This window comes from Oryzias latipes, chromosome 14 (genome assembly GCF_053564925.1).
Source record: "Oryzias latipes strain Hd-rR chromosome 14, Olatipes_Hd-rR_3.1".
Lineage (NCBI taxonomy): Eukaryota > Metazoa > Chordata > Actinopteri > Beloniformes > Adrianichthyidae > Oryzias > Oryzias latipes.
The window spans coordinates 25,666,525-25,685,000 of record NC_136250.1 but is presented as its reverse complement, the minus strand read 5'-3'; the positions used below and the strand labels follow the sequence as shown (position 1 = coordinate 25,685,000).

The following is an 18,476-nucleotide window of genomic DNA, read 5'->3' as shown; positions in this document are numbered from 1 at the left end:
TAATCATCCAAAACAAGGACTGAAGGAAAATTATCCAAAATTAAATTCATCATGTTAGTTATTATTCATCTTTAGAAAGAGAATCGTCAGCATAATCAACAACTTGACACGTCTGTGATTGGTGGGGACAAAGGGGGAGGAGCTATAGCAGGCATTTCAGAGCAAACAGTTGAAAGTGTAAATATTGGCTTAAGAGCAGAAGACGTCGCAGGTGGGAGGAGCTGCAGGTTGGTCAGAGGAGGGGGGTTTCAGGAGGGGGGCTGAGGAAGTGCAGCTTCATCGTCTCTGAAACAGCACAGAGAAGATGTTTGGGATTTTACAGTTGGAAAACATCACATCCTCACATACAAACGCAGTGTCCAGGTCTGGAAGAACTAAGGTTTACCCCCTCCACACTCACTATACGTCTACAGACAGCATGAAGCTGCTCAGAGGCTGAGGAGCAACACAAACACCTGTTTTTTCACTGCTTGGTAATCTCAGTAAAAAAAGCTTTGGTGACAAAACGACCACCACTGTTCAGCTGACTGTAAACATGAAGACTAACTCTTCCCTCAGCGGATCCATGAAATCCACCAGTAAATGTTGGATCTTTGGTTAGTTGTTGACCTCTCATGAACCTCTCAGGTCACTTTAAAGTTGTTGTCATTGTTATCTGCAAAAAATCATTATCAGCCAAAGCTTTCTGCATCCTAATGAGCAACAATCATCACTTATAGTTACACCTGGATTAGAAAATATTCTGTTCCTGCAAAAGTATGACGTAAATAGATCCTGTATCTGATGATCCTGTTCAGCTTTATTAATTCGTAATTTACAAACCAGGAAAAAACAATAATTAAACTTTATTTTTAAAAGTTTTCTGGTGTTGTCTTTTAGTTTTTCAGCTTTTTTATCGGGGCTTCACGGTGGCGCAGTAGTTACCACCGGTTTAAATCCTGGCTGGGGCTTTTCTGTGTTAAGACAGGCTTCATAGGTTGAGTGGTGACTTTAACCTGTCTCAAGGTGTGAATGTGAGTGTGTGTGATTGTGTGCACCGAGCCTTCACCCCACAAATAGGCTTCCACAGACGAGATACAGCAGGTTGAGAAAATGGATGGAAGGATGGATGGATAGATGGATGGATGGATGGATGGATGGATGGATGGATGGATGGATGGATGGATGGATGGATGGATGGATGGATGGATGGATGGATGGATGGATGGATGGATGGATACATGCATGGATGGATGGATGGATGCATGGATGGATGGATGGATGGATGGATGCATGGATGGATGGATGGATGGATGGATGGATGGGTTACATAGCAGCAGAATAAGGAATCAAGAAGGTGAAGAAACAAACAGTTTGGCCCCCACTGTTTAAAATGCCGTGGGGGCGGGGCTCCTCTGTTAACTTCCATACCCAGACGGAAGAGGCACATCCTCTTCCTCTGGCCATAAGTTCCTGATCACTGCTTCAGCATCTTCAGCACACCGATTTTCACTGCGGTTGTAATTCACAGAGTCTCGTTCACAGTACTCCAGGTTCTGCCTGAGTTGATTCACATCAAACTTCAGCACCTTTTCAAAATAAAGGCTTTAGTTAGCTTCATCCTTATTTTAACAAGACAAACTGTTATATTCAGACATTTTCTGTAATTCTGTTAACAGCAGTAGAGACAAATTTAAATCACATGTTGACAAGCTTTCAATCACTCAGAACCTGAAACCAGATGATTCTGCTAACCAGCTGAAGCAGAGACAGGTGGAGAACCAGGACCAGGCACACCTGCTTCAGGGTTTTATTGGAGGTTTGTTCAAATGTTCTCCATTTTAATTATTGAGCAAAAAGGTCAGTTCCTGTCCTTCACAGCTGGCTGTGGAATATTTATACCAACTGGTTTTTATAAATGATTGGAGAGTCCTGACAGCTGATCATTTACCAGTGGAAGAAACTGAACACCTGAGGTTTCACAGTTTTTTTGCAGCATAAGGGTGTGTAATACTTGTTAACAAGTATTACACAAGTATTACAATACTTGTTAACAAGTATTACAAGTTCATGTGAATCCTGATGATTCAACATGATTTTGCAACAGTTTGGGGTCAGCTAAGTCCAGCTGTGACAAGGACAGCTGTTCTTGAGGGTTCTAGTCTTCTGTACAGAGAAGAGAAGCTGCAGAAATGATGCTTTAGAGGAGATGAATGCAGAGCAGCAGGATGTTTAGTTAGAGGTAAGCAGAATGATTGTAGTTTGCTAGTCTGGAGCTGGAATGAGGAAAACTGCAGGCTGAGGGCTCAGAGGAATGGAGATGCAGCTTTGACAGTGAAGGTACCGTTTCCCCGACGTGGAAAGCGATGGCAACGTTGTCCCAGACATAATAAGGTGCGAGATACAGAGGGATCTCCTCAACTGTTAAGTTGTTGTCATTTTGGATGAGCTTGAACCTGTCAGGAAAAAAAAACGTATTAAAGAAGAACTAACAGGATTTATATGTTAAACATTAATCTTTGGTGTAAAAAAAAATGATTCAGTATTTCCCCTCTGTTGCAAAGATGCTTGAAGGCCGTTTGTTTAAGAGGACCTGGCTGCAGACAACAAGGTAGAGCAGACATCATTAGCCGGAACCAGAAGCCCTTTACTGGAACTGGAAGTTCATGTCACATACCCCCAACCCCACAGTTTGGTTGAATTTTATTTGTTGTTGTTAAAAATTACTAATTTAAAAGGCACCTAACAGGTACCCTTTTTTATTTAAATTTTATACCTTTAACGCAGGAGATGTCTCTGTCAAAACCTACATTTCCCTTTGACATATCATAACTCCTCACGCAGGGATGCTCATAACATCTGTTGATCACGGGGAAGAACATGAGGGTAGATATCGGACCATTGAAGACAAATAACCAAAAAAATGAAAACACTTTTTTAAAAATCTGTCAGCACATCATCATCCTCTTGTCAGTACGTAACTTTATTGACATAACAGCTCATCGAACATCCTCTGATCCATATATAGCTGCACGATGCATGCTTAAATACACTAAGCTCAAATTCTTTCTGCCATCGGAAATCCACTACAGGTGGAGGACCACTAAGGCCCCCAGGGGTGTATTTGAGGCCAAAGTCGGCCCACGTGCCTCTTCGATTGGGACGGAGACGAAGAGTTTGACACAGCTGTTGTCTCTGTCTTACCTCATGATATTTTTCCTCCTGGTAGCACAAAATAATATAAAAAGCTATTGAAATGTCCTACATTATCACATCTCTTTATTATTTATATTTATATTATTTATATATCTCTTTATTATTATTATATATTATCTCTTTTGTTTCTGTCAGAATTTGAGTTCAGTTCCTGTTTTATTTTGTTAGGTTTCCAGTTCTGTTGTTGTGTCAAGTTTAGCTTTTGGTCCCCATCTGCCCTGAGTGTTTCCATCTGTGTCTCGTTTATCTGTATGTATTTAAGTCCTGTCTTTCCCTTCCTCCTGTGCTGCTCCATAGTTTTGATGTTCCCTGTTTCAGTGTCTTTCTAGTGTTTCAGGTTTTCGAGTGTTTCAGCCCTGCTCAGCAGTGGTATTTTGGTTTGTTTCATTTAGTTACCGTATTTTCCGGACTATAAGTCGCACTTTTTTTCATAGTTTGGCAAGGGGTGCGACTTATACTCCGCAGCGACTTATATTAGAAATAAATTGAAATAAATACATTGTTAACCCTCCTGTTATGTTCATTTGTGAGGAACAGAGATGATGTTTCTGGGTCAATTTGATGTATGAGGTATGTTAAGTGTTAAGAGGATGTTAAGTGACTCAGAGAATCAGCAAACTTTTTTTACAGTAAGATCTTGAAGGCTAACAACATAATATTCTATTTTCCAATGATTTCATAGATTCAGAAATGCAATAAAAGTGAAAACTGTTTCTACAAATACAGGATGAAAACAGAGTATTAGTTAGCCAATGATGCTTCATGAAAGGAATAAATAAGTTTGAGAAAAAATTACTCTGAAATTATTAGATAAACAGTCTGCTATGATTGTGTCATATAAGGTTGTGAAAGTTAAAATGCGACTTATAGTCCAGTGCGACTTATCTGTGTTTTTTTCTACTTTATAATGCATTTTTGGGCTGGTGCGACTTATACTCCGGTGCGACTTATAGTCCGGAAAATACGGTATTAAAGATCCTGTTTCCTGGAACCTCCTGCCTCCTCCTCCTCTCTGCGCCTGGGTACTTCCTCAACCTTCTCTCGTAACACTATATGAATGACCTAATGGTTTGGAAGTTGGGTTGTAAACACAGCATGGTAGGTTAGACTCACAGGGGGTATGACAGTTTCATGGGTTAAAATGTATACGTAGTATGGTGTCGTGTGCAGGTGGAGTGAAAGAAACATGTGCGGCTGTCATTAATGAGCTGTATGGAGATCATCCAGAAGATCTGCTTCAGATCAGTGCCTACACAGTGCTTCTGTCCGTGCAGTGAGCTTTTCAAAAATCGCGAGGTCTTTCAAACCCAATGATGCGAGCGTGGCGCAGAACTTGAATTTATGCTGGAACTGAACTGTTCAGCCAATGTTTCATTGACACTCTGCCGTGTTGACATTGGTCGGATTGAAAGATGTGAGCGCGGATGTTGAAATGTTCACCGAGCAGAGAGAGGCACTGTGTAGACACGGATCTGCAGCAGAGTTATGATGCAGTGTTAAAAACATCTTTCAAGAACCAGAAGTTCAGCAGTGAGCTCTCCTAAAAGTCTGGAGCTAAGTTGACAAGTGCAGCATTGCATTAGCTTTAATAAGCGTATAATTTAATTCAACCTAAAGTCACAAAAACGTCAAAAACAGCACAGTAACCACAAGATGAAAGAGGTAGCACAGATTTATGGGCGGTCCTCCAAAAATCAAAAAATATGATGTAATTCAGGTGTGTGCATGTGTAGTGCACACTGTAAACCTAAACAGCTTTATTGGCTCATAACTATTAAGCTTACACAACTTAAATGTCATTTTATATTTGATTCAACTATAAAGTATTAAGCTCTATTAACATTTATTCAAATTCAACTCAACGGTGATCAATATTTTAAAGCTTATTTGTGTCTTGCACTCAAAAATGTTAGGAGCCCTCAAGAAGCATCATGACGTCATCACGTTCTGGTGGGAGGGTCTTTTATTTTCTCAACGTTAGCTCAGGGGGCCAGGGGGATCGCTGCTTGACTGATGAGAGTGAAGATGAAGAGCACCATTCAGGAAAGTCCTTTTCTGTTCTGTAAGCAGTACTTCTATCTGAGGGTCTGAATAGCTAGCAGGAGAGTGTAAGGGAAGGATTTAAGGGGGTTAGTTACTTCTGCACCAACAGTCCTGCCCACGACCCAGAAGTGAAATTCTAATCAAAACCTGCTGCTCAGGAGTTGCAAACAACACAGCGTTTTTAAATTTAGCTAAAAATTGCTGAATTAAAAGACCACACTTTCAAAAATAAATTAAAAAAAATATAGCTGGAGTGGAACTTTAAGTATAATCCGAAAGTAAAAACATTATTTTTCTCCTTTTATTTTTTTACATCAAATGTGTCCAGTTTGAAATTTGATTGTTTGTTAAAAGAAATTAGATTGCTGTTTACTGTCTTTCATTCTAAACCAAAATTCTCCTCAATACTGGTCCCAAAGCAAAGCAGCTGTAACATGGAAGCAATAAACATCACAGTCATTTGAGAAAACATTGCTGTAGAGCAGGGGTGGCTACACTTTTTTGGCGTGTGAGCTACTTTTGAATCGACAATGTCTTGGAGATCTACCTATACATACATACATACATATATATATATATATATATATATATATATATATATAAACGTCAACCAGAGGCCTGGGAGCTTGAGGGTCCTGCAGTATCTTAGCTGTTCCTAGCACTGCGCTTTTCTGGACTGAGAGGTCTGAGGTCTTTCCAGGTATATGCTGTAGCCATTACTCCAGCTTGGGGGGGGGTTACTGCCCCGAGTGCTCCAATTACCACAGGCACCACTGTCACCTTCACTTTCCATGCTTTCTCCAGTTCTTCTCTGAGTCCCTGGTATCTCTCCAGTTTCTCATGTTCCTTCTTCCTGATGTTCCCATCGCTTGGCACTGCCACATCCACCACAACGGCTTTCCTCTGTTCTTTATCCAGCACTACAATGTCTGGTTGGTTCGCCATTACCATCCTATCAGTCTGGATCTGGAAGTCCCACGGGATCTTTGCCCTCTCATTCTCTACCACCTTCGGAGGTGTTTCCCATTTTGACCTTGGGGTTTCCAGTTCATATTCTGCACACATGTTCCTTTATATTATTCCAGCCACTTGATTGTGGCGCTCCATGTATGCTTTCCCTGCCAGCATCTTACACCCTGCAGTTATGTGCTGGATTGTTTCAGGCGCCTCTTTGCACAGCCTACACCTTGGGTCTTGTCTGTTGTGGTAGATCTGAGCCTCTATTGCTCTGGTGCTCAGGGCTTGTTCCTGGGCTAACAGGATAAGTGCTCCAGTGCTATCCTGTAGGCCAGCCCTTTCTAGCCATTGGTAGGACTTCTTGATATCAGCCACTTCAGTTATGGTCCGGTGGTACATCCCATGCAGGGGTTTGTCCTCCCATGAGGATCTTTCCTCCAGCACTGTATCCTCTGCTCTCCATTGCCTGAGACATTCACTGAGCACACTGTCATTTGGGGCCTTGAGCTTGATGTATTCATGGATCTTGGATGTTTCATCCGGGATAGTGGCTTCTACGCTCACTAGTCCTCGGCCTCCTTCCTTGCGGCTAGCATACAGTCTCAGGGTGCTGGATTTGGGGTGGAACCCTCCATGCATGGTGAGGAGCTTTCGTGTTTTAACATCCGTGGTCTGTATCTCTTTCTTTGGCCATCTTATTATTCCTGCAGGGTATCTGATAACTGGCAGTGCGTAGCTGTTTATTGCCCGGGTCTTATTTTTGCCATTGAGCTGGCTTCTCAGGACTTGCCTTACTCGTTGGAGGTATTTAGCTGTTGCAGCTTTCCTTGTTGCCTGCTCCAGGTTGCCATTTGCCTGAGGAATACCAAGGTACTTGTAACTGTCCTCGATTTCTGCTATTTTTCCTTCTGGGAGTGAGACCCCTCCTGTGTGGACTACCTTGCCTCTCTTTGTCACCATCCGGCTGCATTTCTCGAGCCCAAATGACATCCCAATGTCAGTACTGTAGATCCTGGTGGTGTGGATCAGGGAGTCAATGTCACGCTCGCTCTTAGCATATAGCTTGATGTCATCCATGTAGAGGAGGTGACTGATGTTGGCCCCATTTCTGAGTCGGTATCCATAGCCAGTCTTGGTGATTATTTGGCTGAGGGGGTTCAGACCTATGCAGAACAGCAGTGGGGACAGAGCATCACCTTGGTATATCCCACATTTGATGGACACTTGTGCAAGTGGGTTCCTATTGGCTACAAGGGTGGTTTTCCACAGCTTCATTGAGTTTCCTATGAAGGCTCTTAGAGTCCTGTTGATGTTGTACAGCTCCAAGCATTCAGTGATCCATGTGTGTGGCATTGAGTCATAGGCCTTCTTGTAATCAATCCAGGCTGTGCACAGGTTGGTGTGTCATGACTTGCAGTCTTGAGCGACTGTTCTGTCGCCCAGGAGTTTGTGTTTGGCTCCTCTGGAGTCTCTACCAATGCCCTTCTGTGTGTTACTCATGAATTGATCCATGTGCCTATTTATCTTGGTTGCAATGATGCCTGACATGAGCTTCCATGTTGTGGAGAGACAGGTTATTGGCCGGTAGTTGGATGGGACTGCACCCTTTGAAGGATCCTTCTGGATCAGGATCGTTCGCCCTTCCGTTAGCCATTCGGGGTGAGTCCCATCTCTTAGCAGCTGGTTCATTTGTGCTGCCAGGAGTTAATGGAGTGCGGTAAGCTTCTTTAGCCAGTAGGCATGTATCATGTCAGGGCCCGGTGCTGTCCAAGTCTTCATACCTGAGACTCTTTCTTGGATGTCTGCCACTGTGATGGTTACTGGATTCTGTTCAGGGAAGTTGCTATGTTCTTTATTCAGAGACCAGCCACTGGGCATTGCTGTTATGTGCTGTCTCTTTCTCCCATATACTTTTCCAGTACTGTTCAGTTTCCAGCCTTGGTGGGTCTGCTCGGCTGTCTTGACCCTGCCACTGCAGGTTGGGAGTTGCGAAGAGCCTGTTTATTCGTCTGGCTTCATTGTCTCTTGTGTACCTCTTTAGGCGGCTGCTCAAGGCTAGGAGCCTTTGTTTGGCAGTTTCCAGTGCTTCAGGTATGGGCATCTGGCTGTATCTCTTAGGTACTTGCTTTCTCATTGTACCTCTTTGAGCATCTGTAAGCTTACTCACATCCTTCCGAGTTGCCTTGCTTTTGGCCTCTAACCGTTGCTTCCATGGTGGGTACTGTATTCTTCCATGGTTGCTCTTGTAGCCAAGCATCTCAAGGATCACTGCTGCTGAAGTGTAAACCAGTTCATTGGTTTCTGTGATGGTTGTGATAGGAATTGCCCTCAATGCTTCATTCACAGTTTCCAGTAGAACATGTATGATGTAACAGGTACATCACTTAACCGTTGTAGCTGGTGTCGGGGTTGCCTAGTGTTCATTGTACACATGATCTTGTCTTTCAGGTCAGTTGCTGCCTTGCTCAGCGTAATTGTGGTTGTTGGGGCTGTGTACCCAATCTCAGGGTGGGAGTGTGGTATAACCTCCTCTCTGACCTGCTGTTCTGGCTCTCCCGTGGCATTGTATTGTATCGCTTCAATCTCAAGTTGTGATGGGAGTTGCCGTTTGTGTATGTTAGAGCACTGGGCTACCAGTTGTTCTCTGCATGTAACCTCTCTGGGTGGGATTACTTGATGATGTAGCATTCTAACAGATGAGGGACAGATGCTCTGGTCATGACATGCATGCAGTTGACATGACATGCAGTTCATTGTCTCTCATGTTGTGAGGTAGGCATTAGCGTTAAAGGTCTTGCCCAAGGACCCTCACTGGGTGATGTTTATTGCCCGTCATTGTTATGGTAATTGCCCCATTACATTGCCATTCTTTTCAATTCAATTCAATTCAATTCAATTTTATTTGTATAGCCCAAAATCACAACAACAGTCGTCTCGATGGGCTTCGAAGTAAAACATGAAATCAAAAGGATCACGAATACAAAGAGTTCAATAGGAAAATACTAAAATGAACAAACAAACTGACTAAGCTATACTGGCATCCCTGCCCTTAGACCCCCCTTCGCGGTAAGGAAAAACTCCCAAAAAAACCGGATTCCGGAAAAAACGAAGAAACCTCAGGGGTGCCCACATGAAGGAGGGATCCTCCCCCAGGACGGACAGGCGATTTACCAGAAATCTTAGAGAAGAATTAACTTATCTAAATCTACAACTACATATATAAAAGTCCAGCAGACGAGCTTCATCCAGCCGTGGTTATCGGGACAGTCAAAGGCGCGAGTCGAGCCGGAGACAGGAACCACAGCCAGGTGTAGGAGCAGGAGCAGAGACGAGGTACTCGGTCAGGTACAGAGCAGAGACGAGCCAGAGATGAGCCAGAGGCAGGATCCACAGCCAGGTGTAGGAGCAGGAGCAAAGGCGAGGTAAACGGTCAGGAACTGGAGCACGGATGAGCCAACTGGAGTCTGGAAGCACTCCCACTCCCCAGGAGGGGAGAGGAAAAGAGGGACAATACATGAATCGCACTGCACCAAACAGAGGCATGGAGAACTAAATGATAAATTATGATCAAGAATAGAGGAGAGGAAGGGTAGAAGTAAAAAAGGAAAGAGGACAGAACCCCAGTGCACCATAGTTACCCCAGCTTCAACTTCTAGCAGCCTTTTAAAAGAAATAGTTATTATTAAGTTTAATTTAAACAAACTAACATTAAGTTAAGTAATCTCTGAATACTAACTAGTCTGACAATAAGCCTGTCCAAAGAGGAATGTTTTCAGTCTAGCTTTGAATGTAGAAACTGAGTCGGCCTCTCTTACATGAGCTGGGAGTTTATTCCATAAGACAGGGGCTTGGTGGCTAAACGCTCTACCTCCAACCGTACTTTTACTAATTCTAGGAACCACAAGCAGTCCTGCATTTTGCGAGCGAAGTGTTCTGATTGGTTGGTAATAATGGTTTTCCATTACCATTAATTGTTCGTTCCGCCCTGGGAATCGAACCCGGGTTTCCTGCATGACAGTCCAGCACCTTACCAACCGAGCTACCCAGCCGGTATATATATATATTAACATAAACACTATTAATAAATATTAGTTAGTTATGTTTATTAGTTAAATGTTTATTTGAACATTATTGTTTATGTACTGATGATTAAAAACTACACAGTGAGATTACATAAAGATAATTTTGTATTAACAGATAAGGCGTTTTATTACAAAGACTGAAAGCAGCAACTTCGTGCTCTGTTGTAAACTGTGCAATGCGCGCATCATGGCATAAAGGCGCTGCTGGCTCCGTACAAAGCGTGTGACACGGAAAACACGGCTTCCTTAATGAGCTCGTACTTATCGGGGGAGAACTGCAAAGCCGGTAGCAGGAGGAGACACGCGGGCCGGCTTCAATAAACACTCTGGTTGTCCGGAGTGATCTTATGCCGGGAACTTGACGTATTGCGGGGCAGAAAGAGACTTTTTGATGACAGAGTTTGCGCTCAGTGAATTTAAACACGCGTCTGCAGTGACGTATGTTTAATCTAGCCACAGGGGTTGCAAGCCAGTAACTTCTGTGCCGGTCCCAAGCCCGGATAAATAGAGAGGGTTGCGTCAGGAAGGGCATCCGGCGTAAAAATTGCCAAAATAACCATGCGAATCATCCACAACACTTTAGACATACCGGATCGGTCGAGGCCCGGGTTAACAACGACCGCCACCGATGCTGTTAACCTACAGGGTGTCGGTGGAAATTTGACTACTGTTGGTCGAAGAAAGAGGGGAGGCAGAAGGGTCCGTTGCCAGAGAGAGAAGGGAAAAGGCAGGAACATAGGTTTGAGAATAGGGACTCTTAACGTTGGCACAATGACAGGGAAAGGCAGAGAGCTGGCAGACATGATGGAGAGAAGGAAGGTAGATGTACTGTGTGTGCAGGAGACAAGGTGGAAGGGCAGCAAGGCACGTAGTATTGGAGGAGGATACAAACTATTCTATCATGGTGTTGGGAAGAGAAACGGGGTAGGAGTGATTCTGAAGGGGGAGTTTGTAAACAGTGTTCTAGAGGTGAAAAGAGTCTCAGACAGGATGATGAGCCTAAAGTTAGAAATTGAAGGGGTGATGGTGAATGTAGTCAGTGGGTATGCGCCACAGGTTGGCTGTGAGTTAGAAGTGAAGGAGAGATTCTGGAGTGAGTTGGATGAGGTCATAGAGAGTTTTCCCAGAGGAGAGAGAGTTGTTATTGGAGCAGACTTTAATGGGCATGTTGGTGAGGGCAACAGAGGTGATGAGGAGGTGATGGGCAGGTTTGGTGTGAAGGAAAGGAATCTGGAGGGACAGATGGTGGTGGACTTTGCGAAGAGGATGGAAATGGCTGTAGTCAACACTTACTTCCAGAAGAGAGAGGAACATAGAGTGACATACAGAAGTGGAGGTAGGAGTACTCAGGTGGACTACATCCTATGTAGACGAGGTCATTTGAGAGAGGTTAATGACTGCAAAGTGGTGGTAGGAGAGAGTGTAGCCAGACAGCACCGCATGGTGGTGTGTAAGATGACTCTGGAGGTCAGGAAGAAGAAGATAGGGAAAACAGAAAAGAAGACCAAGTGGTGGAAGCTACAGAATGAAGAAACTTGTGAGGAATTTAGGCAGAAGTTGAGGCAGGTCCTGGGTGGTCAGGATGAACTTCCAGATGACTGGGAAACTACAGCAGAGATTATCAGGGAAACAGGTAGGAAGGTGCTAGGTGTGTCATCTGGAAAGAGGAAAGACGGTAAAGAGACTTGGTGGTGGAATGAGGAAGTACAGGAATGCGTCCAGAGGAAGAGGTTGGCTAAAAGGAAGTGGGATGTAGAAAGGACTGAGGAAGGTAGACAGGAGTACAAGCAAGCGCAGCGTAGAGTGAAGAGAGAGGTGGCAAAGGCCAAACAGAAAGCTTACGATGAGCTTTATGACAGGTTAGACACAAAGGAAGGAGAGAAGGACTTGTACAGGCTAGCCAGACAGAGAGACAGAGATGGGAAGGACGTGCAACAGATAAGGGCGATTAAGGACAGAGATGGAAAGGTGCTAACAACCCAAGAGAGTGTACAGAAAAGATGGAAGGAGTATTTTGAGGAGCTGATGAACGAGGAAAATGACAGGGAAAGAAGGGAGGAAGATGTGGTTGTTGTGGAGCAGGAAGTAGCAGAGATTGGAAAGGATGAGGTTAGGAAGGCTCTGAAAAGGATGAAGAGCGGAAAGGCCGTTGGTCCTGATGACGTACCTGTGGAGGTATGGAAGTGCTTAGGAGAGACAGCAGTGGAATTTCTAACAAGGTTGTTCAATAGGATTTTAGAGAGTGAGAAGATGCCTGAGGAATGGAGGAGAAGCGTTCTGGTCCCGATCTTTAAGAACAAGGGTGACACGCAGAACTGCAGCAACTATAGAGGAATAAAGTTGATGAGCCACACAATGAAGCTGTGGGAAAGAGTAGTGGAAGCCAGGCTTAGGAAGAAGGTGGAGATTTGTGAGCAGCAGTATGGTTTCATGCCCCGTAAGAGCACCACTGATGCCATTTTTGCTTTGAGAATGTTGATGGAAAAGTACAGAGAAGGTCAGAAGGAGCTGCATTGTGTGTTCGTAGATTTAGAGAAGGCGTATGACAGGGTGCCGAGGGAGGAGCTGTGGTACTGTATGAGGTCGTCTGGAGTGGCAGAGAAGTATGTCAGAGTAGTTCAGGACATGTATGAGAGAAGTATGACGGTGGTGAGATGTGCTGTAGGTCAGACAGAGGAGTTCAAGGTGGAGGTGGGACTACACCAAGGATCAGCTTTGAGTCCTTTTTTGTTTGCTATGCTGATGGACAGGCTGACAGACGAGGTAAGACAGGAATCTCCCTGGACAATGATGTTTGCGGATGACATTGTAACTTGCAGTGAGAGTAGAGAGCAGGTGGAGGAACAGCTAGAGAGGTGGAGGTTTGCTCTGGAAAGAAGAGGTATGAAGGTCAGTCGTAGTAAGACAGAATACATGTGTCTGAACGAGAGGGATCAAGGTAGAAGCGTTAGGTTACAGGGGACTGAGGTGAAGAAGGTGCAGGAGTTTAAGTACTTGGGGTCAACAGTTCAGTGTGATGGGGATTGTGGAAAAAAGGTGAAGAGGCGAGTGCAGGCAGGTTGGAGCGGTTGGAGGAAAGTGTCAGGAGTGTTGTGTGACAGAAGAGTGCCAGCAAGACTCAAAGGAAAGGTGTACAAGACAGTGGTGAGACCAGCTCTGCTCTATGGGTTAGAGACGGTAGCAGTGAGACAGAGACAAGAGGCTGAGATGGAGGTAGCGGAGATGAAGATGTTGAGGTTCTCCTTAGGAGTGACCAGGTTAGACAGGATAAGGAACGAGTACATCAGAGGGACGGCTCACGTTGCCTGTGTTAGCGACAAAGTCAGAGAAGCCAGACTGAGATGGTTTGGACATGTTCAGAGGAGGGATAGTGGATATATTGGTAGAAGGATGTTGGAGATGGAGCTGCCTGGCCGGAGGGCAAGAGGACGGCCAAAGAGGAGATATATGGATGTCTTAACAGAGGACATGAAGTTGGCTAACGTTAGGGTAGAAGATGTTCATGATAGAGTGAGGTGGAAAAGGATGATTCGCTGTGGCGACCCCTGATGGGAAAAGCCGAAAGAGAAAGAAGTCTGCAGTGACGTATGTTTCAGAGGATGTCCGATTGGCCAATCTACATGTCAATCAAGTCCTGTTCCTAGTCGGTGAGGATTTTGATTGGCTGGTGGATTTTTAAGAAGTACTTTTTTTTAAATCTTTTTTGGCCCCCGATCTACCCTCTTGTCCTTGAAGATTGACCGGTCGATCACGATCAACGTAATGAGCACCCCTGCTTTGAGTTTATCAATTTAAGAATATTTCTGTTTTTTTCCACAGTAGGAGATGAATAGAAAATACATTTGAAGTTCATTTCAAAAACTTGTGAACTTCTAAAGAACCTTTGACTTGTATAAGTTACAGAGATGAGAAGAAATGAGCTTTGAGATGATTTTAAGAGCCTTGCAATTAACTGGTGACCTATCAAGGATGTACTGCGCTTTTACCCAAAAGTGCTGGGATAAGATCCAGCAACCCTGTGACCCTGAAAGGGCTTAGAAAATGGATGGATAATTTTTAAGAACAGTTTTGATCTGAGAATATAATATTAATAATTGAAAGTCATATTTCTTTTTGTCTTGTCTCCAGATCCAAAACTGATTCGATTACAGTAGATTTTATCTTTAACATTTGGGGGAAAAAACAGAAAAAAGAGAGACATGGGCTCAAAAATGTTCTTCTTTGCCCTGATACCATGTTTTATTTATACACAAAATCTCTGTATTTGCTGCTGTTCCTCAAGCTTACCCGTGCGTCTCACACATGGCCTCTGACCTCCAGATGAATCTGCCGTCTTTGAAGAAGCAGACGGCGTTCTGGTCTTCAGCCAACAAAGGATACTGGGAGAAGTCCTCTGGACCATTTGGACTGTGGACCAACACTGAGTACATAATTTCCTGTTTGTACAGGACCGTCTCAAAGACCCGCATGACCGGCTGACCACCAGCACAGAACTGAGGAAGAAGATGGAGAAGTTCTTCTCATTAGTCTGAATAAGAGGCCCACTGAACAGACAGTGTGTTGTAGGAACAAAATACAATGATGTGGTGGTGTTTGGTACTCCAGCTGTGGTACTGGATTCTCTGAAACTCTGGTTCTGTTATTGGAGGCTGTACACACCTGTAAGGTAGGATGGGGGTGGGATTCTTTTTAGTGGGAGGTGTGCTGGTTTCTCAGACTCCCATAGATATTCTGCGTGCTGCATCAGTGTGTGAAGTGATCCGCTGACTCTTCCAGCAGTTTTGATGTTTTTTTTATTGCATGTCCGTAGTTTAGATTTGTTTGGGAAGTGGGAGCGTACTTCTGGGGATGATGATTAAGCTCAACAAACTAAAGTTTGAATGAAGTCTTTTGTATTTCAATGTTTTGACTTCAACTTTTTTAGCTTCCTGGAATGAAAAAACACTCAAACTTTAAAAAGGCTCCCATCGTCATTCATCTTGTACCCACATAACAATAATGCTGAATGTTGGTTTTAGAATGGAGCTAAAAAAGTATCTGTCCATCCTCGATTCTGCAAGTTATGTCACTAAAAAAGCTAAGTTTGGTCTACAATAATCTAGAAACACCTAAACTGTGAGAGACAGAAAATGAATCCAGGAAATCACATTGTTGTATTTTTAAAGAAATTATTTGTACATGGATCAGAAAAAAAGGATGCATCTCCCACAAACAAGGAAGATTTCTGTCCCTCAAAGACCTTTTACTCCTTTAAGAAGGAGAACACTTCAGAACACGCTAGAACACCTTTGGGATGAATTATAGTGGAGACTGGTATTCTTGGGATGATGCTCCTCCTTCTTCCTCCTCCAAACACGCCGAAAGGAGTTAAGACCAAAAAGTTCTATTTTGGTCTCATCTGACCACAAGACTTTCTCCCATGACTCCTCTGGATCATCAAGATGGTCATTGGCAAACTGCCAATGTATTACTTATAGTAGCCTTGGAAACGGTGGTCCCAGCTCTGCTCAGGTCATTGACCAGCTCCTCCCATGTAGTCCTGGGCTGATTCTTCACCTTCCTTAGCATCATCGATACCCCACGAGGTGAGATCTTGTGAGGGGCCCCAGTCTGAGGGACACTGACAGTCATCATTAGCCTCTTCCATTTTCTGACAATTGCTCCAACAGTTGTTCTTTTCTCACCAAGCTGCTTGGCAATTGCCCCGCAGTCACTTCCAGCTTTGTGAAGGTCTACAATTTTGTCTCTTGTGTCTTTTGACAGCTCTTTGGTTTTGCCCGTGTTGGTAGTTAGACTTCTGACTGATTGTGGGGTGCACAGGTGCCTTTATGCAAGCTAACGACCTCAAACAGGTGCCACTAATTTAGATTCAGGAACAGAGTAGAGTTGGACTATTTAAAAGCAGAACAGCAGGTCTTTGCTGGTCAGAAATCTATCTGATAATCAAGTGATCGAATACTTATTTGTCACAGTAATATACAAATAAATTGTTTTAAAAAATCGTACAACGTGATTTCTGAATGTTTCTTCAGATTCTGTCTCTCACTGTAGAAATGCACCTATGATGAATATTTTAGACCCCTCCATGTTTTTTAAGTCTGAGAACTGTATACATATGGACTAGAAACGGTGGTCCCCGCTCTCTTCAGGTCAATGGACTACATATATATATATATATATATATATATATATATATATATATATATATATATATATATATATATATATATATATATATATATATATATATATATATATATATATATATATATGGTCCATTTCCGTCTTGTTCCAGTAGCCCACTTTCCATCAGGGTGCTCTGGTCCCTCAGCACCTGACGCAGACCTTGTTTGGCCGGGCGACGTCTGAGCCGGCATGACATGTGGTTCATTGTCTCTCATGTTGTGAGGTAGGCATTAGCGTTAAGGGTCTTGCCCAAGGACTCTCACTGGGTAATGTTAATTGCCCGTCATTGTTATGATAATTGCCCCATTTCCATTGTTATGGTAATTGCCCCATTTCTATTGCCATTAATTGTTCATTCCGCCCTGGGAATCCTGCATGACAGTCCTGCACCTTACCAACCGAGCTACCCAGCCGTTAACACTGCTGCAGCAGTGATCCTTGAGATGCTTAGCTACAAGAGCAACCATGGAAGAAAACAGTACCCACCATGGAAACAACGGTTAGAGGACAAAATCAAGGCAACTCGGAAGTATGTGAGTAAGCTGACAGAGGGTCAAAGAGGTACAATGAGAAAGCAAGTACCTAAGAGATACAGCCAGATGCCCATTCCTGAAGCACTGGAAACTGCCAAACAAAGGCTCCTAGCCTTGAGCAGCCACCTAAAGAGGTACACAAGAGACAATGAAGCCAGACGGATAAACAGGCTCTTCGCAACTCAACTTGCAAAAGTGTCTGCTCAGTGGCAGGTTCAAAACAGCCGAGCAGACCCACCAAGGCTAGAAACTGAACAGTACTGGAAAAGTATTTGGGAGAAAGAGACAGCACATAACAGCAATGCCCATTGGTTGGTCTCTCTGAGAAAAGAACATAGCAACCTCCCTGAACAGAATCCAGTAACCATCACAGTGGCAGACATCCAAGAAAGAGTCTCAGGTATGAAGAACTGGACAGCACCGGACCCTGACATGATACATGCCTACTGGCTAAAGAAGCTTACCGCACTCCTTGAGCGCCTGGCAGCACAAATGAACCAGCTGCTAAGAGATGGGACTCACCCCGAATGCCTAACGGAAGGGCGAACGATCCTCATCTAGAAGGATCCCTCAAAGGGTGCAGTCCCATCCAACTACCGGCCAATAACCTGTCTCTCCACAACATGGAAGCTCATGTCAGGCATCATTGCAACTAAGATAAATAGGCACATGGATCAATTCATGAGCAACACACAGAAGGGCATTGGTAGAGACTCCAGAGGAGCCAAACACCAACTCCTGGTCGACAGAACAGGACTGCTGCTCAAGACTGCAAGTCACGACACACCAACCTGTGCACAGCCTGGGTTGATTACAAGAAGGCCTATGACTCAATGCCACACACGTGGATCACTGAATGCTTGGAGCTGTACAACATCAACAGGACTCTAAGAGCCTTCATAGGAAACTCAATGAAGCTGTGGAAAACCACCCTTGAAGCCAATGGGAAGCCACTTGCACAAGTGTCCATCAAATGTGGGATATACCAAGGTGATGCTCTGTCCCCACTGCTGTTCTGCATAGGTCTGAACCCCCTCAGCCAAATAATCACCAAGACTGGCTATGGATACCGACTCAGAAATTGGGCCAACATCAGTCACCTCCTCTACATGGATGACATCAAGCTATATGCTAAGAGCGAGCGTGACATTGACTCCCTGATCCACACCACCAGGATCTACAGTACTGACATTGGGATGTCATTTGGGCTCGAGAAATGCAGCCGGATGGTGACAAAGAGAGGCAAGGTAGTCCACACAGGAGGGGTCTCACTCCCAGAAGGAACAATAGCAGACATCAAGGACAGTTACAAGTACCTTGGTATTCCGCAGGCAAATGGCAACCTGGAGCAGGCAACAAGGAAAGCTGGAACAGCTAAATACCTCCAACGAGTAAGGCAAGCCCTGAGAAGCCAGCTCAATGGCAAAAATAAGACCCGGGCAATAAATAGCTACGCATTGCCACTTATCAGATACCCTGC

General features: G+C 44.1%; 1 protein-coding gene across 1 annotated transcript in view; it reads right to left on the bottom strand.

The window, feature by feature from the left end:
- LOC144981366 (uncharacterized) overlaps positions 1 to 18,476 on the bottom strand; it is a 30,498-nt gene that overhangs the window by 293 nt on the left and 11,729 nt on the right. Inside the window, exons 3-6 of the mRNA XM_078930556.1 lie at positions 14,565 to 14,770; positions 2,324 to 2,435; positions 1,411 to 1,568; positions 1 to 285 (exon numbers count right to left, since the gene is read on the bottom strand). The exon at positions 1 to 285 is cut by the window's left edge and continues 293 nt beyond it. Coding sequence (XP_078786682.1) covers positions 249 to 285; positions 1,411 to 1,568; positions 2,324 to 2,435; positions 14,565 to 14,770 — 513 coding nt within the window. The 3' untranslated portion in view covers positions 1 to 248. The remainder of the gene's footprint in view (positions 286 to 1,410; positions 1,569 to 2,323; positions 2,436 to 14,564; positions 14,771 to 18,476) is intronic.